The 22,011-nt window shown below is 49.2% G+C and overlaps 1 protein-coding gene across 1 annotated transcript; it reads right to left on the bottom strand.

Annotated features, from left to right (window-relative positions):
- Window positions 1-5,572: 5,572 nt before the first annotated feature.
- Window positions 5,573-19,480, bottom strand: DRD3 (dopamine receptor D3). Its single transcript, XM_054269878.1, has 7 exons — window positions 19,410-19,480; window positions 16,897-17,188; window positions 11,853-11,965; window positions 10,520-10,662; window positions 9,283-9,479; window positions 8,086-8,431; window positions 5,573-7,269 (listed from the first exon to the last, which is right to left on the bottom strand). Exons 2-7 carry the CDS (start codon window positions 17,176-17,178, stop codon window positions 7,073-7,075), a joined length of 1,278 nt encoding a protein of 425 aa, XP_054125853.1. The 5' UTR covers window positions 17,179-17,188; window positions 19,410-19,480; the 3' UTR covers window positions 5,573-7,072.
- Window positions 19,481-22,011: the final 2,531 nt, after the last annotated feature.

Genomic DNA, 22,011 nt, shown 5'->3' with positions numbered 1-22,011 from the left:
GCACTAAAATGTTCTTGCTTCCCTGTTGATGTTGCCAATGTGAATGGTGTCTGTCGCAGTACACAGTCTCCTCCCTGGGAACATATTGACTTGGAAAAGCAGCACCTTTCCTGCCTCACAATGAGGTGATGATGAACTGCCTGGCTAAGTCTCCGTCTGTTGTCTGTGTGTTTCAATTGCATTGGTCACGTGAAGGAGCACACAGTGGGATGCTCTGTCGTGCTGACACAGCTACTCCAGCTCCTGGCCTTGCTTACTGCCCATCATTGCAAAATCTTTGGAGAAAGCCTGCTCTGTTCCCAGCTATTTGTGTGTCTGAACATCTTGCAGAGCTCTTTGGGAAGCAGTTTTGGATGAGAAGGGGTTATGTGGTTAACCAGGATTATTTCAAGCCTCTAAAGCATGAAAATCTAGGAATCTGTTAAGTGAAGACCAAAGGTGAAGTAACTATAAATAAAGGCAGCTCAGGATTAACCAGCCTTCTGTCTTCCCTATGCTTTTGCTACTGTGTAAAGCATTTTCTGGCTCAAGGGAGTGGCCAATGCACTGGGAGAGGCAATGGCAGTGGTTCAGGCAGAGGCTCTGCAGGACAAGGTGTATCTTACTGCCCATACCTGCAGAGTTGATTGATTCGCAGGGTGCTGATCAAGGAAAGACCTAAAAACTATGGCACTTATATGCAATGGCCCAGCACAAACTTCCACAAAGAAAGGAGGGTTCCAAGGCCCTTTGGCCAGAGTTCCTGGACCCATCGCTGTGCTCTGTGTGTGACACTTTGTGCTCTTGAGCTGGTGGATGTGTTGCAATGCATGACACGAAGGTGGCTTTGTAGCAAGGCTTTGTCCTCACAGCTCCCTCCTTCCACAGGAGAACATCTGGTTTGCCTTTTGATGAGGCAATCAGGGGAGGTATTGATGCAGCCAGCATCCTGCAGGAAGTCAGCAGAGTCTATGAATCTGTCTTGAGCTTTTTTATACTGCCCTTCCTGGGCCAGAATGGAACCATCTACAGAGTAATGTCAACTTCAGTGGTACTATGTGCTGAAAAACAGCTGAAGAAACCAGACCTTAGGAAAGCCAGATGCTTTCCTCAGACAAAGCTGAACTGGGATGAGAGAACAGACTGGCAGGAAGCCGAAGCCTTTAAAGGGATGCAGCCTCTTCAAGAAAGGGAACAGGAGATGGAGCGTCTGGGAGGAAGGAACATAGGCAAACAGGATGATTAGGATTTGGCAAGGCCAGCAAAAAAAAGGAGTGGGAGCTGTGCAGTATGTCTGTGGGTAGCACTGCCAACATCAAGTTGCAGAAGCCACTGGCATGTGCCTTTTTCCATCCCTTGTTTTGTGCACATCTTGAGGAGGAAGAAGCGCTCTGTTGTGGTTCAGGGAAGTCAGCAATGGATGCAAAAAGGCAAAAGGCCATGGAGCAATGCTGGTGGCCTTCAGAGCTGAGGCTGACAGAGGTACCTAGTGCTGGACTCAAATCTGGTACCTGGCTCCCCTGTTGCCCACAGCCAGTGCCATCTCATATATTCAAGGGAGTCCTGTAGCAACAACCATCTGCTCACATCTCTTGACCCCACCCCCACAGAGAGACAGAAGTGCTGCTGCCTCTCACCTAAGGCAGAGCCAGATGAGCAGTCCACCTGCACCACAGCCCTTCTGCCCTGACATGGGATGGCAGAAAGAAATGTATTTTTGCTTCTGTCCAGTGAAAAGTGGTCTTTATTTGGGCTGTTCAATTTGCCATGCTCACAGCTGTGCAGTAAAACTTATTAAAACTGACAGGAGTCCCCAGGGCAGGAAGCCAGAAAGGTCTTCCCCACATCACCAAAGATACAACAAGCCTAATGCTTGTCTCACGGAGATGCTTAAATTATTATACTGAAATTAATTTTTAATTATGTTCATTTTCTTCTTTGGCCCCAGGGGTTTTCTTTGCCTCACATTTCCAGGGGCATTCAGGGATGAGATCAGTGTCTGGCAGGAAGAGATTTACTCCCAGAATCACAAAGGAAGCTCAGGAGAATTCCTGGCCTGGGCCTCAGAGAAAATCTATCCCTGTTGAAGAAAGGTGTGGTTGGCATCAGAGCTGGTGGGCTCCTGATCTGACACTTGAGGCAGTAAGGAACCAAGGAAAGGTGGCATGAGTGATGCCATGAAGGCAAAACAAGAAAGGTCACTGCTATGTGTTAAGATTGACTATGTGGGGAGTAACAGAGAATAACTGGATCAGTGGCTTTTGAGATTGAAAGGCAGCATTGGTCTGGGATGCATCTTCCACATCCTGTTCAATGTCATTCAGCAAGAGCTACTTAGCAGCTGATGCTGACTTTGAAGAAATAGAGTTTTGAATCCCTCACACCTTGAAATTCCTACAGTGTTGTGAGCCTTCCTTTGCTCATAAGGCAGAAGGACAGGTGGCAAAATACTGCCAGGAGATGACATTGTTATGTCAATATGAATTCATTATTATCATTAGATAGGGAAAAACACACTTCAGTGGCTCATTCAAAGGCTCATGCAGATTTGGGATACTTGCATTGGTCAGAGAAAGAACTGATGAGCCCATTCTTCTTGTTGGATGAGCCAGGTGTATTTGCAGGTGTATTTGACAGCCAGGGTCTGTCACTTTGTGACCAAATCATCACACACTTAGCTGAAACTAATCAGATTGCTACTGCTGTCCTCTGGGTTGTCCACAATTCCTATTCATAGTTCTGAGTGTCACCATATCAGCAGCCAGCAGACTGTTGATCCTGCCTTGAAATGCTGGCATTGATTAGACATTCTTCAGAAAACATCAGCAACAGCAATAAGCTGCAGCCAAGCTCTATCTTCCAGGGGAGCTGCCATCCTGAGCAGGCTGTGCTGGCCCCAGCTGGGAACAGAGAACCCCCTGCCACTCCAATTCCCCTCAGAGAGGCAGACTCCAGGTGCACTCCCTTCCCAAGGGGGGAGCTCCCTGTGCTTGGCCCCACAGCGGGGTCCAGCTGAGCTTGGCTGAGGATCTGGCCAGGCCAGGCCAGCCCCTAAGAGACCTAAGGAGGGTTACCTGGAGAAGTGAGATTTTTCTGCAAGGCTTTGCTTTGTCCTTGTAGTCTGGCAAATGTGGATTTTAATATCTGCAGCTGGGACTGTTAAAACAACATGTCCAACAGCTGCAGCAAGGTGCCTGCAGAAAACTCACTGAGCAGTATCACCTGCAGAGCACTGGTCTCTGATGGTAGGTGAAACCTACCTCCTCCATAAATTCCTTGCCTTTCCAGGAACCAGCTTCTTTCTCATGGAAGATTGTTTTATCTTCTGGCCCGTGGACCTTTGTGCTCCTCTGCTTAAAGATTCTTGTATGGTCTGGTGCCTGTTCTGCCTCTGACAAGGTAAAATGTTTCATGGTTTCTTCTCTGTTTGTATTTTACAGTGTAAAACTCAACATTAAAGCTTTTAGTTTTAACTCTGGATGGCTCCAGTTCAGTGTCTGGTACTATTTAAGATTTTAGTAACTTGGGTAATCTGCATTTTTGGTCCTAGACCTGAAGTTTAACACATGCAACATGTGGCACATCTGTCACAAATGGGGAGCCCCAGGTACAGTGGAATAGCAAACTGTGGGATATGTGGGCTCAGTGGCTCATTGATCTGGGTTCCTGCAGCTGAGCCACAGCCCATGGCTCTGTGAGCTGGGAGATGGTGGATGCAGGGGATAAATGGTGTTTTTCAGTCCATTTCTCCGGCGTGCTGTAAACGTGTCTAGACAGGCAGCACTTGGATGGCTGCCTTGTACCTTGTGGGGAAGAGCCGGCTCTTCCCAGTGAGTGTTGCCGGCTCTCCTTCATCTCCAAAGGGTCTTAACTCTCCTCAGCCATGGTGGAGCTGCTTCCTGGCTGCTCTCGTTCACAAATGTCTGCAGCACAGGGGCCCTGAGGCGCCCCATTGCAGCTGCTGCTGGGGCGGGGTGGAGGTGAGCCCACCCTGCAGTGCTGCATCTGCGCCTGCCCAGCCCTGCATCATCTGCACCCTGCCCAGCCCTGCATCATCTGCTCCCTGCCCAGCCCTGCATCTGCACCCTGCAGTGCTGCATCTGCTCCCTGCCCAGCCCTGCATCACCTGCACCCTGCCCAGCCCTGCATCACCTGCACCCTGCCCAGCCCTGCATCTGCACCCTGCCCAGCCCTGCATCTGCACCATGCCCAGCCCTGCATCTGCACCATGCCCAGCCCTGCATCACCTGCACCCTGCCCAGCCCTGCGACTCCACCTGCCCAGCCCTGCACCTGTGCCCTGCCCAGCCCTGCTGCCACAGCACCTGGGGCTGCCTCCGAGCTCCCCTCTCCTCTCTGCAGGAGAGGAGGCTTCTGCGTTATCCCAAGACTCCTCTAATGGGAATATCAGCATGTAAATGTGTCCCCACAGAATGCAGAGCACAGCGTCACAGCTCATCTCTCCCAGCCAGTTGTGGAGTCAGGGAAAACAAAACACTAAGGAGGAAAATGTAGAAAATTAAGGTTAGTAGGAGACATTGAGCAGTTGGAGGAGAATGCAGATTACTCTGCTGTAAATAATGAGTGGGGGTGTGTCTTGGGGGGGCCCTCAGGAATCTCTCTGGCTTGCTGGAGAGGGTGGAGAGGCATCAAATGCTTGTGCCTGTAATTGCTTCTGTTCCTTGGCATTTTCTATAGGATCACCTATGATCGTATTGACAGAGGAAAACTGGGCATGGTGCTCAAGCAGCACTTGAGGGAGGAGACAGAGATTGTTTTGGTTCTGAGTTGAGTTTTTGTATTGTGTGAGGGTTTTGTGCTGTATTTATTTATTTATTTATTTATTTATTTTTGTCCCTAGTCAGTTCTGTGATCTGGTAGTTCAGATCTTAGTCAAGAAAGGACCATATGTTTAGATACAGGATTTTCCCCATCCCTTATAGCTGTGTGGACACGAAAATGCTGCTTAGTCTTCTGCCACACCTCCTGTTCTTACCTCTATCCTGAATCATCTTGGGGATCACTCTTTGAAGAACTGGTTCAAATTCGAGTAGGATCAAGCTGACCCCTGAGAGATGCTAGGCCAGGTCTTAAAATGGACCTAGTCATCCTTTTAAAGATCTTTTAATTTCCTCCTTAGTGACAATTGTTATATAAAGCAACTGGACTGGTGATCTCTGTTATGAAGCATCTTAATGAGAATTACTTGAGTGGCAATCTGTCCACAGGTTGGTTCACTTGATTCATACCTCCTCCATCCTGTGTGCTGAGTGCCTCCTGTGCTATCCAGCATCTTTGAGCAGATGGAGTAACACTACTGCACGTCTGCCTGGTGTAGCTGGGAAACTAACTGACTGTATTTCCAGAATTCATCTGCTGGAAGTGCTTACAGAAGCCTTTGATTTCTTTCCCAGTTGTAAGGAAAATGCAAGTAATAGTAAAGACTTCTTGCAGGTGTCCGGGTGGGTGATAATTTTTTACAGGGAAAGTGTTAAGAGGCCTACAGATGACAAAAGGCTTATGGAAGGAGGTACACTAATCACAAAATCACCAAAACTTCCAATTACACTTGTGTTTTATTGGGTTAAGGCAGTTACAATGCAGTATGGAGGGCACCTGCCCAGGCAAATGACACATGCTCTCCGCAAGATCCTCCTCCCAAATCCCAGACAAACCAAAGCAGCAGCTAGAGCTCTGGCATGTGCTCTGGAGGCAGAGAACAATGGCCTTGGCCTCATATTAGGAAGGAAAGGAAGGCGTTCCCAGATGGAGAAGCTGTGGCATGGACACAGGCAGGAGCAGCACACAGAGTTATGCCCAAAGCTATCAAACGAGCATGGCTGACAGCACAACTAAGCCAAGTCCTGGCAGTGGGAGCTGAAGACTCTGATCCAGTACAGCAGGGGGGCAAAATGGGAGAACCAAGCTGAGGCTCTCTGGCCCATGCCAGGTTTGTCTATATGAGGGGAAGAGCATTAGAATGCCCTGACACGAGACCAGCTTACGGTACATCAGGACTTTCTGTTTTTTTCACCCAGGAACTACTGGAGATGGCTTTGTAGAATACTGCTAGGAAAGGAGACCACGGCCAGGCTGTATTTGGCCAGCTCCTGGATGCTGGGATATACAGATGCCATGTGTGATGACAAGAGTATTGGCAAGGGGCGTCAGGCAGAGTCCTGGAGCTGATCCCAAGGCAAATGTCCCTTCTTACTGGGAGGAATGTTATGAAACAGCTCTCCCCCAGGTATGGGCTGTAACTGGAGTTATTGCAGCAGCCAAGTGGTACAAACCCCAAATCTAGCAGTGCTCCTGTCAGGAAAGGAGTACAGGTGAAGATTGTGAACAAGCTTGGAGACAGGGTGCATGCAACCAGCTGAAAAAACAGGTTTGAATCTATGGCAGCTATCAAGAGCCCGTCTCTCTTGGTGGCCCCTGTAGATCACTGGGGTGTGTGGTGGTTAAGTAATGGCCAATCTATCACTGGTCCTTGGGTCAGGAGGAGAGGGGACCCTGGGGTAGTGCTGCACTTGTCATGTGAGCTGACCTACCAGAGGGAGAGCAGCCACCTGTCTACCTTGCAAGGAGCAGTAAAATACAAGCTAGCAGCACAAAGGAAGATTTCATTTGCAACTAGGGCGATTTTCTCAAGTACTTTGACCCAGTTTTACAGGCAAACCTTTTGATGGAAACAACAGGAAAGTTGTTATTCTTCCATCAGTGCTCCTTTTCTAAGTTTCGTTGTCCAATTTTCACTCTTGGCTCCTGACTGAAGAGATCAGGATCCTTATCAAAGAATTCAAATTCTGACCTCTTATTAGGACTGCTGTGCATGAGCTGGGTGCCTTCTGCAGGCTGAGGTTGCAGCTGTGGGAGGGTAAATGCATTTCCAGCATGCATGCAGCAGAGATGAGGGATGCCATCTGCGTTTGGGTTGCGTGTGCCCTGCAAGCCTGTCAGCGCCCAGCAGCGATGCCCTGTGCTGGCTGATGTGCTGCACACCCAGGGCTGTGTCCAGCACTGAGGGACTCACTGCCTTGTCCCTGTCTGCTTCTCCTCCCAGGGCGCTGCTGCAGAGCCGTGCAGCCCCACAGTCAGCAGCAGAGGATCTTGAGGAAGGCTCTGCGGAAGTCAGTGTTGAAGGTTGTGTAGATGATGGGGTTGAGGGCACTGTTGACGTACCCGAGCCAGGTGCTGGCACTGTAGAGCCCTGGAGGCACGTGGCAGGATGGGCAGTGGGCATTGAGGATGTGAATTAAGAAGAAGGGCAGCCAGCAGACTATGAATGCCCCTGGGTTTGGAGAGAGGCAGAAAACAATCAGTGAGTTTAGAGCAGCAACTATTTGGAAAGGGGCCTGCATGGGTGACCTCTCCCTCCAGCCCCTCACTATTTCTGTATTTCACAAACACTGAAGGCCACGTTTATTCCTGACATAGAGAGATTTGGCAAAAGTTTGGGCTCCTTGGGACCAGGTTTGTGAATGGCTTCAGAAGTGGTCTGATGACAGACAAAAGCCACAACTTTGCGGGAAAGCCTCAGCTGCTTTAATCTGTTAGGATGAGAGCTGCTTTATTTTCCTGCTACTACTGAGTTAATGGGGGGGAACAGTGCATCTGGTGACCACAGCAGGTGACAAGGACAAAAGTGTCCCGGCTTATCTACCCAGATGTATGAACAAGTTCCTCTGTGGCTCCTTGCCTCAGTTTCCCTTTCTGTAATCAGATTTAAGAGCTTCTGCATGTATGGAAACTTAGGATTGTTCCAACCCTGCAATAGTAAAACAAAGGAAAAGGAAAAGCAAAGGTATTGGCTGTTGCTCCCTCTAGCAGGGCTTGTTGGCCACTGATTTTAAACAAGGGTAACAAAACATAGTAAATAAAACACTAACATACATGGCTCTCAACATTTGGGAGCATTATTCTAGATCCCTAAATGTTCCACGACTGTCTCTCCTGAGTTTGTGAAGCAGTAAGAGCTGAAGCCAAGGCCCAGCTTGCATTTTTTAAAAAATCTCAATATTATATTAGGAGGTTCTGTATTAGGAGGCTCCTGGAAGTCCCAAACCATCACCCCCTGCACCCCACAGGGAGAATGGCTCTCACTCACCCAGGACAATTGCCAGCATCTGCGTAGCCTTCCTCTCCCGCAGCTGGATCTGCCGGGGCTGCTGCTGGGCCAGCCTCAAGCTGCTGATGGTTCCACCATTGCTGAGCCTCTGCACCTGCACTGCTGCCCTCGTGCTCCTCCTCCTCTCCTCCCACCGGCTGGGTTGGGCAGTCCCTGGTGCCTTGGGGAGGGACGCCTCGTGGCAGAAGCTCCGGTACCGCTGCAGGCCGAACACAGCGAGCAGCCGCCTTTTTGTGGACATCTCCTGGCCTGCGCATTTGAGCGAGAGACAGCGGGAAAAGGTGCCTTGGCATCCGTTTGGCAAAGCTTTCCTCTCCATGTGTTCCTGCAAAAGATGATGCCACAGAGGATCTGGAAACCATCCAAACTGCTCGTTGGGCCAGAGGATGATGAGGGAAGTTGTAGGAGTTATCCTTAGCCTCACTTGCCTCTTATATTGCACCATGTCCTCTGCACTGACCTGGGGGTTAACCAGCAGCTGGCAACACTTTGCCTCCATCCCACCAAGGAGAAGCATGAGAACAGCAAGAGCAGGAATACCTGCTCTGCTGACCTTCCATCTGTATTTTTGTGTTGGCCCTGCTCCCCTTAGCATCCCCACCCTTTTAGTGTAGCTTCACTGTGCAAAAATGGGTAAAAGGAGTGGATATGCATGACCAGGTAATTCTTTTCAAACTGTTGTGTTGGTTCCCATGGTTGCAGATATTTCATCTAGAAAGGTCAGTGGAACAAATGTTGCATGCACCATGAGTATTTTGACCTCTTAAGTCTGTCAGATGAAGAAGGTCTTTTATTTTAATAACAGATGCTAAAGCCTGTGAAGCCCTGAGAGTGAAGCTTCATAGAGCAAAAATCAATAAATGAAGACATTAAAATAATAAATGAAGAAATTACGCAAAAAATGAAGACTTATGCATGGCTGAGAAAACCCTGCTCTGAAGAAATACTGAAGTATTTCTGTGCTCTTTTCTACTTGCCACTTCTAGAGGGCAGAGATACATAGGGGTCTGAAAAGGATTTAACTGGAGCTTCTGTGCCTCAAATATCATGGTGTATGAGCAAGGGATGGGATGAAAACATGTCCTCTTTCTGTTCTGTGTTTTAACCCTTTGAGGAGAAGAGATGATGCAATCCTCTCCTTTTTGACCACTCCTAGTGGGTTCATGTGGCTCTTACTTGGTGTGCATAGCACGGTTTGGGGCTGGCGCTCTGGCTGCCCTGCCGCGTGAGGGTTCGCTTCTTCTGCCTCTGTCTGAGCACGAGGTAAATCCGCACATAGAGCAGCAGGGTCACCATGAACGGGAGGTAGAAGGACACCAAAGAGGAGTAGATGACGAAACTAGGGTTGGATATGGAACAGACACTGGGATCCCCTGGGGAGGAGAAGAGAGAGAGAGGAGTGGCTGAGCTGATTTCAGTTTAGTACAAGGAGGCTCTGGTGTGCTGGCAAAGCGAGACAAAAGGTGGCTGGGGGCAAAGGCAGTCTAAGGAGTGCAGAGTATGCTCTGGCTTACCCAATTGCCTCAGGGATGCTTAAAATGAACCCAGCACAGGGCCAACAAGGATTAGCAAACATGCATCTGCCTGCTTTTCTGGCCAACAGCTGTTCTCTCATGTCTATTCCCACCCTTTCTCCTATTCCTTTGACAGCCTCTGAGCTGTCTAGATGCAGAGTGTGCATTCACTCCTATCTGTCTGAACCATGCAGAGCGGGGCAGCAGAATTTCCCACTCCCATCCCTTTCCTGCCTCAAGCACTGCAGAGAGGATGGATAGGGGCAGAAGCTTCTGCCTGTGACTCAGTGGGAAGGAAGGCTCCCCTGCTCCTCTGCCTCCAGGGAGATTGTGCTGCCCTAGCTAAGGGAAAGGAAAAAGACCAACCTGCTTCCAAGGTGGGGGCTAAGTTGTTTGCCCTCCTCAAAGGATTAGTTAAGGAAGCAGGCAGCCAGCTGGATAGGAAGGAGGTCTCTGACAAGCAGTGCTAATATGCAATCCTTGCTGTTTAGAAATGTGTTCTGTATCAGAGTCGAAACTGTCCTTCTGAACCTGTGGATATCAGCAAGATGCCATGAAGTGTGTGTGTGTGCTGTATGTGCTGCAGGTTTTGCTCTGTGTGCTCAAGTGATTGTTTGATGGGAATCTGAGGACCTGGACACCTTGATGGGCATTGATTTGGCAGTAGAGCAGGCAGGTTTGCCCTTTAGAGTGACAGTCACTGTCTACCTGAGTAAATGGCAAGTTTATAGACTTGAGTACATGCGGATTTTTCTCCCCTTTCATAGTGTGGTTTTCAGTTCCTTAAAATTTCCTGTAACTTGGCAAATCTGCAGAACCCATGTTAAATGACCTGGCCATACACAGGGCAGCTCCACTGCCAACCTCTCCTGCATGCTATTGTTCAGGATATCACCTACCTGTAGTATTGAAGCCAAAGAGGAGAGGGCATGACACTGCAAATGCCAGCATCCAAACTATCACAATCATGAGAGAGACTCTCCTGCAGGAGCTCTGCCCAGTGCTGTACTGGTACTGAACTGGTTTCACCACTGCCGTGTATCTGCAGACCAAACCAGCTCCGGGAAGAGGAGATGGAGGAAGGAGGGAGGGAAAGGAACAGGTTTTTAAAAGGAGAAGTGAAAGCAGCACAGGGAACACGATGGTGAATGTGGAGAAGAAATAGAAGAGGAGAGTAGAGAAAATCAGATGATGGGATCAGCAATTTGTAGAAATGGTAAGTGGGGCATTGGAGGGAGGAACAGAGGAAATCAGAGTTAGTTGGCAGCAGTGCAGAGATACACTCAGCAGAACTCACAGCATGCAAAGCTACAAGGTTTGGGCTACCAGATGGATCAAGAAACCCCAGGAAATCCCTGACCCTCAAGGCCCTGGAGTTATATGGGCACTGCTGTGAAAGAGCACTCTGGAGTAACCACAAACTATTAAACTCTGTCTCAGCTGCCTGGTCTGGTGTTGCAGAGGGTTGCCTGGGGGCAGGTTGTCAAGGACCTTCAGTTGCTGGGGTGCTCCAGGAGATGCAGCTCAGCAGGGCAAGGATTTGGAAGGTACAGGAGTCTCATCTTTAGGAGAGCCTGGGGGCTGTGTCTTGCAGACAGCCAAACTGAAATGGGGATACAGATTCCCATGGAGGAACACTGGACCAAAGCAGCACTGAGAGCTGCCTTGCACTATTATCCTTGAACTACACATTACAAAGGTACAGCATGCAGTATTTTTCCCTTCTCTCATTCCTTGGTCCCAGTAGGATCACATGTGACAAGGTTTTGGCTCCCAGCCCTCAGCATTGCTTAAAATAGGCTCAGTTTTAAAATGCAGAAAACCAGAGAAAAGCTAAAGATTACACAGCAATAATCTTCATCTCTGTCTGTGAATATGGCAGGATTTTGTTTACTAAAGCTTCATGAGTGAGATCTCCAGAAGGAGAAATCCTATTTGACACTCAGTGGGAGCTGGATGACCAATTGTGGTTCCTGCCTTTAAGAAGCCTGAGGATGTGGTTGACTATCCACTGGGGATGTTTTATTGCTTGTGTCTCCTTGCCCTCCAGTGCAGGCCTCCTCTTGCAGAGCCACATTAACAGCAGCGGTGGCAGGGACAGACCTTCAGGGGCTTGCTGTCCTGAGGACACCGATGCTGTCTGTACTCACCCCACTTCTTTGTCCCTGCCCCACTGGGGCACAGGGCTGACCCCCTTATCCAGGCTGTCCCCTGGATGCTGCTGTGTCTCACCTGTCAATGCTGATGGCACAGAGGTTCAGAATGCTGGCTGTGCACATCATTACATCCATGGTGACGAAGATATCGCAGCAGATGCGGCTGAACGTCCAGACCCCTCCGGTCACCTGCACCAGCGACACAAAACTGTCAGCCTTGCTCTGCACCAGGTCCTGACAAGTTATGTGTGAGAAGCTGCTCTCCTCCAGGTCTCCCAGCAGCTTGGAGGAGCTCCACAGTGATGGGCAGAGGGAAACTGAGGCACCAGTGTTGCGTGCAAGATAACACAGCAGTAGGTCGTGGAGAAGGAGCCTCACTTTAATTTCAATCCTTTATGTGCTCTTACAGAGGGAGGCAGGGAGAAGAAACAGCAGCTATCCCTTCTCTCAAGGCCTAGCATGAAAAACTGATTTAAATTTGCTATCACTGTATTTATCCTTTGATTAATGATTATCTGAGAAAATCTAAGGGCTGAAAGTCTTTTTCAGCTTAGCTGCCAGAGTGCTCTTGCAGGCAGTGAGCTGGAAAAGTGCTGCAAACTTTTTGCATTTATGTATGAAAGCGAGATCTGAGACTGAGGCTTCTCAAAAACCTTATTTGAATTCTTATCTCAGTTAAAGATTTTGATTATTAGATCTGAGTGCGAACTCACAAGCTACTCAGATAAAGGGGTTTGAGTTGCTACCAAGCTGTTTTGGTTGTTCTGAATTTTTAATCTGAAGTGTGTGGTTGAGAAAGCTCAGCCGCAGCCTAAGCTCAGTCTTAGCAATGGAGAAAAGTGGGTTTTGGAGTAGGCACCAAGTTCTTGACAACGACCTTTTTGATTGACAAGCATGTTCTTGTGTGGCCCTGCTGTCCTTGGGATTGGGATGGCAGCCTGATTCTGAGAGAGGTGGTCTGCCTCAGTGCCCACTGCTTGTAGGAGATGGAGGGCAAGCTGCCTCCTTGTTCAGCTGCAAACAAACCCAGTCCTGTGCCGAATGGGGGAGGAGGAGAGAAAAAAGGGGGAAAGTCCATGCTTGGGAGGGTGCCTGGATTTTAGCCTTCAGCCCTGTAGATCCTCCTGTTTCATCTGGGTCCTGGGAAGCAATCAGAAACTGCCACTAGTTTCTGGTCTCTCTGCTGACATTTAGAAAACATCTGGAATACTGCACCTGGTTTTGAGGCATCAGTAGAGGAAAAACATTGGTAAACAGGAGTGAGTCCAGTGGAGAGCCACGAAAACAATCCGCAGGGGCCGGGGCAGCTGTGAGGATCAGCTAAGGGAGCAGGACTTTTTCAGTCTGGAAAAGTGATGGTTTTGAGGGGTGGGAGACTAACAGCCAGCCCTCCGGTGCCTAGTGGGAGGATATTGAAAAGGTTGAAGAAGATAGAGCTGGGTTTTTCACAGCAGTGACAGCAGTAATGTGGTGGGAGGACAAGAGGCAACAGGAATGAGCTGGAAGAAAGGTGCAAACTGGTTATGAAGGTTACTTTTCTGACTACAGGGACAGTGGAGCCAGTTGCTTGATAAGTCTGTGTAGGATCCATCCTAGGAGCTCTTCAGAACCCATTCAAAAATAAGTATCCCAGACCATAGTGGAGAGGGTGCCACAAGTAAGCTTGGCTTCTCAGGCAGTGGGTCAGCCCTGCAAGTGTTGGTGCCTAGGAAGGATGCAGCCCTCTGCAGAGAAAAGCACTTGTACAAACACAAAATTCACTCTGTGAGAATTGTTTAAGAAATAATCCCAAGAAATGTAAATGATAGTGGCAGCATTCCCACACATGGGCACAGAAACTTGCTGAGGTGAGCTGTGCCTTTTGGGTGTTCTCTGCTGGACCCAGCTGCTACATTTCAGAAATCAGGTATTGAATGAGTCAGTATTCTATTAGACCCTCTGAGCCTGAATGAATGCAGGGGAGGGAAATGGGAATTGGCTTGCAAAATGCAGAAGGGAACTGTGCTTTCTTCTCCAGTTCTCTTGATAATGGAGGTGCTCCTTTGTTTTCTTATAAAAAAGTAAGTAAAGGGGAAAAAGTCAAACCCAAACTATTGAGCTTTTCTACACAGATGAGCTACAAGACATGCAGTCTGAAGGCTGTCCATCTGAGATTAGGGACCTGAACAGGTAGATTCAGCTTCCTAAGAAACACTACACTGGTTTGACTTTAGTTTCAGATTTTGAGATCTGCTTGACCACCTCAAAATACATTAAAAATTGCTGGAAGCCTTTGCAGTGGGACCCAGTGAGGGATGTTTCTGCAGTTTGAGGTAAAAAGCGATGCAGTTTCTTTATGAGCTGTGGAGTCTGAAGAATATTTCACCAAGCCAGTGGCAGGTGTTCACATGAAAGCCAGCTGCTGCTAACCCAGCAGATGAACAAGCACTTAACTGATGGAGTTTCCAAGGTCCTGAGCATGTTAAAATGCTGAGGTAAAGAATGGGAACCATTAATACTGAAGAAGGTGCTGGTGGGGATGGCTCAGAAGTGTGCCCTCTCAGGATGATGCTATCACATCACCAGACTGCAGCTTGTGTAAGAGGATGCTTCACAGATCAAAATGTCTGGGCTTAAAACCCATTCTCACTTCCACCTGCCACTTCTGAAATGGGGAGTAGCTCTGCTGGAGTTGGTGAAGTAGTTAATATTTACCTGTGGGGTATATGAACCCAGAATTTATTCCAGAATTTAACAGTGAAGAAAAGCCTTTTTATTATATGCCTTGTTCAACATTTAAAAAATTCTATTTCTGATCTTCCTTTTATTGCTCTGTTCTAATCATCTTTGCTACAACAGCTAGAACCTGCTAGTCTGCATTCCTGGTTTTCATGTGCTGGCAGGGTACTTCTCCTTTATCCCTCTGGTGCTTTTTGTCCAGGAATCTCAAAAGGTATCCCAGGTATTAATTGAATGAATCCTCATATCTGCCTGGGTGAGGTGGATGGTCAAATATTAATCTCTTACAGCTGATGAGAGCAAACTACAGAGAGATGAACTGATACAATCTCTCATTACCACTCAGTGATTATGCAGCAGAAGTGTCCAGGGTGAAATCTGGCTCTATCAAACACAGTGCTCAAGATCCCTATAGAATATTCAGGTCAGGTTTTCACCTAATCTTCCTTGACAACCAGTCTGCTTTATCTACAAAATTGTGGTGTTATTATTTTTAACTTCCAAACTCTATAAGAAGCTTTCCAGTTAATGAATGCCCAATGATTATTTTTTTTAAACTTATGCTTATCCACCACTCTCTTGAATTCTTAAAATAAACAACAGAATCTCCACAATTCAGATACGAATGGTGATGCTGCATTGAGGAGCACACAGATGGGAAAGTAGGAAACCAAGTTGCATCAGGAAATGGCAGGCATGAAAGCAATGGTGCATCTAAGCAGGCTCCCTGCAGGGTTTTGTGCTTGAGAGCTGTCCGGGGCTGCTGCTGGCTCCTGCAGCTGTGAGACGGCTGCTCATGGGTCTGCACAGTACAGAGAGCACTCATGTGGGCAGCACTGCTCACAGCTCTGTCCTCCCTCTGACACCAGTCCAGCAGAGCTCCTGGAGCTCACAGAGCAGCTTAGGTCTCACTGCTCCTGTGTGAGAGACAAGGTGAGGGACAGTGTGACTCCCAAACAGTCTCAGCAGACTAGACCTTAGACCTCAGTGACAACCTTCTCCTGAAGCTTTCTTCCCCTTTGGAGGTAGAGTTGGATGTTGTGAGAAGCCTGAGGAGGGTGTTCCCAGCCATGCTGCTGCATGTCCTCCTCCATCTATGCAATGACTACATGGCATGATGGTGTTTAATGCCCTCAAACTCCAGTGGGGAGGGTACCCTGATGCCACTGTGCTGGAAACCTTGGTGAGCTTCAGCAGCCACAGCACCAGGGATCAGTAAAGAAGAGGGCAGCAATATTGGTGTGCCAGACCTACATGTTGGCCCCCAGAAGATTGCTAGACACTGCTAAATAGCACTTCTGAGCCAGAAACCTCCTTGAGATGAGGATTTTGAGGCTATAAAATGTTCCTGTTGCTGCTCTGTCACAGCCTTCCCAAAAGATTTCTCAGAAAGAGACAGTTCTGGTTTGCATGATTGATAAAATAACACATTTCATGGCCACTGATGACTCCAAAAATGGAGTGTAAAGCACAAACTTCACAAGCAGCATTTAAATCTGAGGCATTTATCCACCTTAAGCTTTTCCATAAATAAGGGCCAGTTCTGAAGTCTGGTTTGGCAAACCTTCAGTAGATGAATAGGTATTCTACAGTTTTAGGGACTGAATGATTTTTTGGCAATTTCCAGGCTCATGGTATATTGAAGCATGATGCCATTTCTGCTTCATTGACGGCATTGCTGATCCATAAATAGCAGCAAATATTGAAAAACTTTGGGGCTTTTTGGACTGTTTTTTAAATCTTAGTTTTCCTGGAGTCCTACAGCCCAGTTTTATAGGAAGTCCTGTGCAATGCTAGGATTGGTAGCTTGGTTTGGGATGTGTATGAGTTCTTTTCTTTGTTGTCTGGATGACTCTTGCATCAGCTGCTTTGATTATCCAAGCTCCTCAGATGGAAATTAGTCTTGAATGGGTCTACAAACACAACTAGGAAATGGACCTACTGTTGTGCTCACAAATCATGACCAAGGCTTTGTATGGGGCAGAGGCTGCTCCACAGATGTGCCTCAGTCTCACCCTGTCCACAGCAAGAGTGAGTGGCAAGTATTTTCTAAAGCAAAGCATAATGTGATTTCATTAAGGACTGGAATGCACTTGAGCTGATAGACTATTCCAGTCTCAAATAAAATTTGACTTTTAATAATATTTTTTAGTTGCAATCAAACTGAAGAGTCGAACTCTATCTTTCTGAGATGGCTTCCCACACACACACACACACACACTCTTATACCCTTTTTTTTAATAACTCCATGCAGCACACCCAAGCAGTACACAGCCTGCAGGACAGCTCCAGGGCTGTTCCCCACAGATCAGTCTAAATGCTGCTACAGCCTGCATTAGGAACATGACCACGCATGCAGTGGTGTGGTTAAATTCTGTTGATCATTCCTGAGAGGTACTCACCTCCAAGTACACCATCCATGGCATCACCAAAGTAGCCACCAGCAAATCTGCCACTGCCAGGCTCACCACCAGGTAGTTGGTCGTGGTTTGCAAGGTGCGTTCCCTCAGCACAGCCAGGCACACCAGCACGTTCCCAAAGATGATGGCCAGAATCAAGATGCAGTAGCAGAGGGCGTAGTAGGCGTGTGAATGGGGCAGCCCAGGCTCTGTGGTGCTGTTTGCCCCACAGGGAATGGGGTCTGTTGCGTTGGGATGGCTGCTGGCTCTGGTGAAGAGGGCCATGGGGCTGCCACTGCAAAGAGAAAGAAAGGACTGAAAATCACAGCTCTGCAATGACTGTGGAAAACAGAACCCCCTGTGGGTACTGGGATGATTTTTATACTTTCTGTATGAATTCTTCTCCAAGCCAATCAGAAAGGTATTTTTTCTGCTCATATACAGGCAGAGCTTTGCTTAAAGACTTCCTTGGCCTGTTCTGTTCTTCACTGAATCTAAGCCAAGAGAAGAATGCAAGATTTCACCTCCTGTGTGCATGTGAAAGATGGATCTTACCAACCAATGCAGCTGTATGGAAAGTGGGCAATGGTTTTGAGAAACACCAAAGTCATAGCACAGTATAAGTCATCTGGGCAAGAGTGCAGCCTGAAAGACAACAATTTGAAATGATGAGCAAGACCCAACACAGCTACCCAAACATACTAGGGCTTGGCCAAAATTTGGAACTTATATATTTTCTTCTGGGAAGTATCCTCTTCTTTCTCTCATCAAAAAATGTCTTCAATAAGTTCACACACTCAAGTGCTTGGCAGACTGGCAGCAAAGCAAGCACCACCTCCAGAATTCCTCTTCTCCTGTAGCATGTCCCAACCCCTGCCTGCCTTGTAAAGGGTTGACTGCTGGTGCTGTTCCCATTCCATCCATACGGTGCTCTGTTTTCCATGCCTGGCCAGAAGATATGCTTCCTGTGCTGAAAAGCAAACCAGCTTGATGTCTGGGATGAAATAATGGGAGGATGCTTGCAGGGTGCTCTGCATTTCTTTTTCTTACAATAGATTCAAGTCTGTTCTCAGTAACCTACCCTTCCTTGATTTAAGAGGAGGATCTTTTTCCAGAAATATGAAAGCTGCTGTACCGAGGTTGTTCCATGACATTTAATGGCTTGTATCTTCTTTTTCCTTTGCTACTGCTCCTGTTCCTGAACTCATCATCAGTATGACAGGTGCAAAAAGCAAGGACAAAACATTGCAATACCAGTGGTATAAATATTACTCTGTTTCACCTCACCCCTTGAATAGCAGCATCTGTGATGGGTATAATTTGCTCCAACCCCTTGGCATAAACTCATCCTTAAAACTGTTGCTACTTTCCCCTGATGATTTGTAGCTGGGAGAGGGCAAGGGTTGAATGAGATGGAAACTGAACTTCCCCATGTCTTGTAAACACAGATCCCTCAGAACAAGGGTGAAACAATCTCTTATGGCTTGTGCTTGTCTCCTCTATCTTTCTTCTGCCTGACCCTGACAAAGAAGTTAAGCTTTCCACTGGATCACGAAGATCTCTTGTAGCATGAGCACTGCTGCTGGGTCCAGGACTGTTCATAAAACAGTTGAGCTGCAGCCACCCAAAGACAGGATTCATTTTACTGTGTCCCTTGCACAGACACAGTTCCCACTCGAGGAATTCTGTATTGTCTGGAGCCAGGAAAGGCTGGTACTGTAGTGCAGGAAAAAGCAGCTGCCTAGGTGATAAGCAAGGCCAGAACAAGGAATAAACAAAACATCACCAATAATACACATAACCAGAAGGCGTAAGGCATCCCAACACACAGTTTGGCTGTGGGTTTCCTGTCTTGTCTTCTGTTTCTTATATTCACAAGCCCTATTTTTGACTCACCCCAAAGTCAGTCTTCCCTACTGAGATCCCTCCCAGCCCCGCCAGGTCCCTCATCCCCGGACTGTCCTCAATTCCCCTCCCACTCCCCAGTCCTGCTCACTCCACACCTGGCCAGGGTGCTGCCAATCCAGGCACGTACCAGCGTACCTGGATACCCTCACAGAGAGAGGGGCGGCAGGGCACCCACCACCCCGGCTAACGGGGTGACAACCTGCCATGGGGACAAGGGTGGCAGCCGTGAGGAAGAGCCGAGGGAGGGGAAAGGGGGGGAAAGGGACGCTCCTCCCGCGGGTCTCCGCCTCGGAGGGGTACGGGTGCCTGTCCCGGCCCGCACGGCAGATTCGGGTGCGGGAAAGGGTTCGGGGTCCGAGCGGGGCTCCCGCTGTGGCGATGGCTTTGGGTTCGTCTCCAGCTACGGGTGCTGCTCCGCTCCCGCTGTTCCGCGGCTCCCGCACCCGAGAGGCAGCGGGAGCTGCGCCGCTCCCCGCGGTGCCCCGGGCCCGGCTGCCGTGTGCCCCGGGGGCTGGGGAAAAGCGGGCAGGGAGGGCGGCGGGAGCAGCGGGAAAAGGGGCTGCCGGCGCCGGGCGGGAGGGGAGCGGGAGGCAGCAGCCAGGACTTACCCCCGGCCCGTCGGGCCGTGCCGCCGCCGAGCAGAGCTCGGTCCCGCTCCAGGTCCCCGGTCCCTCTGACTCTCGGCCCGACCCGCTGCCTCCCGCCGCCTTCCCGGCGCGGAGCCGCGGGGCGGGACCGGGCTGGCCACCTCCTCCCGCCCGCCCCCTGCCCCGGGACCCCGCGGGGCCCGGCCGGGGGCAGCGGGGCCGGGGCCGCCCTCGCCGTGCCCGCCTCAGGTGCCCGGGAGCTTGCCCTTCTGCCCAAGGGGCGGCGGAAGGCGTCTGGGCGAGTTTTGGCGCCGGGGTCCGCAGCAAGGGCGTGCTTGGCTGAGGCATGGAGCGGCTCCTGCCGGGAGGCGAAGCGGGGAGCTGGGGGCCCGGGGCGCCTGTGCTGCGCCGAGCGCGGGGAGATGCCTCGGCCGGGGCTGCTTGCCCAGCGCACAGAAAGTTGTCGCTTAAAAAAAAGGCAAAACCAAAAAACCAAACAGTTGAAAAAAAAATCAAAGCAGAGATGATTTTAAGAAGGGGGAAGTTTAAAAAAGATATGTCTTTAAATAAACTACCCTAAATCTGAGATGAAGGAGTGTGGGTAAGCGAGGGAGAAGTTGGAAAGGAGACTAATATTGGGAAGCATCCTTCTCCGGGGACCACTGCCAGCAGGCACAGCACGAATGGCCAGGGCACGGCTACAAACCCTGCCACATCTCTGCGATGTGGCTTCCTTTGAGGTCTGAGATGGAGTCTTCTGAGGCACAGTTCTCCTCAGACTGTGGTCACTGGGGTATGAGTGATGCCAGTGGATCTTCTCTCTTGAGGTTGGGTTGTGCCCACCACCCACTCTGGCACAGCAAATGGGCCTTGCAGGGAGCTGTCAGGAGGGTACAGGAGGCTCAGCAGCAGGGCTGAGGTTTCCCTTCACTGCACGTAGGACCTGTGGCCATAGCAGGAGGAGACAAAGTGCCCTTCCTCTTTATGCACCCACAAGTCAGAGTGGCCACAGGCTGGCTTGTAATTGCGCAAGGAAAAGAGGAGATCCTGTGGAGAGCAGAGCTTATCTACCTATTTTTAAGAATTTACTTCAAAATGATGTGTTGATACTTGGACTTCCTGGGCTATCTCTCCTGCCTGCAGCTTTGCAGGCTAAGCTCTTTGTGGGTGAGAGTGGTACAAGGGAGAGGTGCTGTAGAAAGCCCTCATACCCATCCAGGTATGAGGGGTGAGAATACTTCTTTAGCCTGGCTGGGGATGGTGAAAGTGCCCCTGCAGGCTTTGATGGGACTAATCAGCGCCACTGCCTTTACCCAAGGCTGTGACTGCCCCATGGCTGTGGATGGCACTGGAGGAGTGTGATGAGTCACTGCCCATTCTCTAGGGCCACACATGCACATGTGTCCTGCTGGAGGTTATAGCTGCAAGGCTGTGAGACCAAATGACCCGTGAAGGGCTCTCCAGCCCCTTCATTCCCTTGGGAGCCCCCAAACGGTGTGACATGGACTACATTTACCGTGCTTACCTTTGTACAGTCGAACTTCTGCCGCCAGCTGAACCATACTGCTCTCTTTTGGGGAAATGCACTCCCTGGCGGTGTCTGGGGCAGTCCAGGAAGGGGGGAAGTCCTCCTACCCATGTCCAGCAGAGACTTTTTGGCTGTGAGCTTGGAAAGAGTCCAACACAGCCACACTTGTGGTTAAAGCTGGAGAGGAAAGCACACACTGTGATGCTCGTCCTGACTGGCGAGGGCTGTGCAAGTCACAGGCTGGGTGGAGATGCCCAGTGAGTGTGACTCCTCACAGGGGGGCTGGCATTTTAACTTCATTTTAGCAGTTTTAAAATGCAGTTTGTTTGTGGGCAATTCCCAAAGGAGTGTGGCTGGCAAAGTGCTCACACTGGCTCTAGGGTGATGGGGCCTTGCTGCTGCCAGCTGTTTGATGTAGCAGCTAACCACAGATCGATAAAGAGACACTGCCTGGCCCTCCTAGAAGGCAAGGGAGATGCAGCAGGGGGAATGCACTGCTATAACCACAAGATCACCATTGTTTTGCCTCATATTTTTATCTTCCAGTGCTGAAACTTTCCCTTTGCCTCACCTTGTGTGTCAGTGGATCCCCTAGTTGTGTCTCCCTTGTGAAACTTGTTTCTTGCTTTTAATTATTTTTATCTACTTTCTTAATATTACTCTGACTCCAGGAAGAAAAAAATTATACACTCACAAAATCATAGACTGGTTTGGGTTGGAGAGACCTTAACACTCAATCTTCAAGATCAACAATCTTGAACACTTCCAGGGATGGGTCATTCACAGCTTTCCTGGGCAACCTGTTCCAGTTCCTTGCAATATCTTCCTAATATCTAATCTAAACCTACCCTCTTTCTGGGTAAAGCCATTCCTCCTTCTCCTGCCACTAGGTGCCCTTGTAAAAAGTCTGTCCCCATTTCCCTTTTAGACCCCTTTAGACACTGGAAAGCTTCTAGGTGTTCATGGAAGCTTCTCTTGTCCAAATGTAATTCTCCAAAAATAATCTAGTGTAAATGCTTCTGTTCTACTGAACTTCATTATCCTAAGTACTCCCTACCCACCTCCTTCCTGGAACGGCTCCCTTCCCACCCCCTT

Source organism: Melozone crissalis, unplaced genomic scaffold (assembly GCF_028551555.1).
Source record: "Melozone crissalis strain CALT ecotype California unplaced genomic scaffold, PUWL_Pcris_2 ptg000008l_1, whole genome shotgun sequence".
NCBI classification, from domain to species: Eukaryota; Metazoa; Chordata; class Aves; order Passeriformes; family Passerellidae; genus Melozone; species Melozone crissalis.
Note: the sequence above shows the minus strand (reverse complement) of the source record. Positions and strands in the feature narration are given on the sequence as shown.

What these genes read in the sequence shown, in the direction of transcription:
- DRD3 (XM_054269878.1), bottom strand. Translation starts at nt 17,178, where the DNA reads ATGGCCCTCTTCACCAGAGCCAGCAGCCATCCCAACGCAACAGACCCC. An exon ending in CATGGATGGTGTACTTGGAG is followed by an intron (nt 11,966 to 16,896) that starts GTGAGTACCTCT and finishes TCGCTGGTGCAG; the next exon opens with GTGACCGGAGGGGTCTGGAC. An exon ending in AACCGTGCTATGCACACCAA is followed by an intron (nt 8,432 to 9,282) that starts GTAAGAGCCACA and finishes CATCTTTTGCAG; the next exon opens with GAACACATGGAGAGGAAAGC.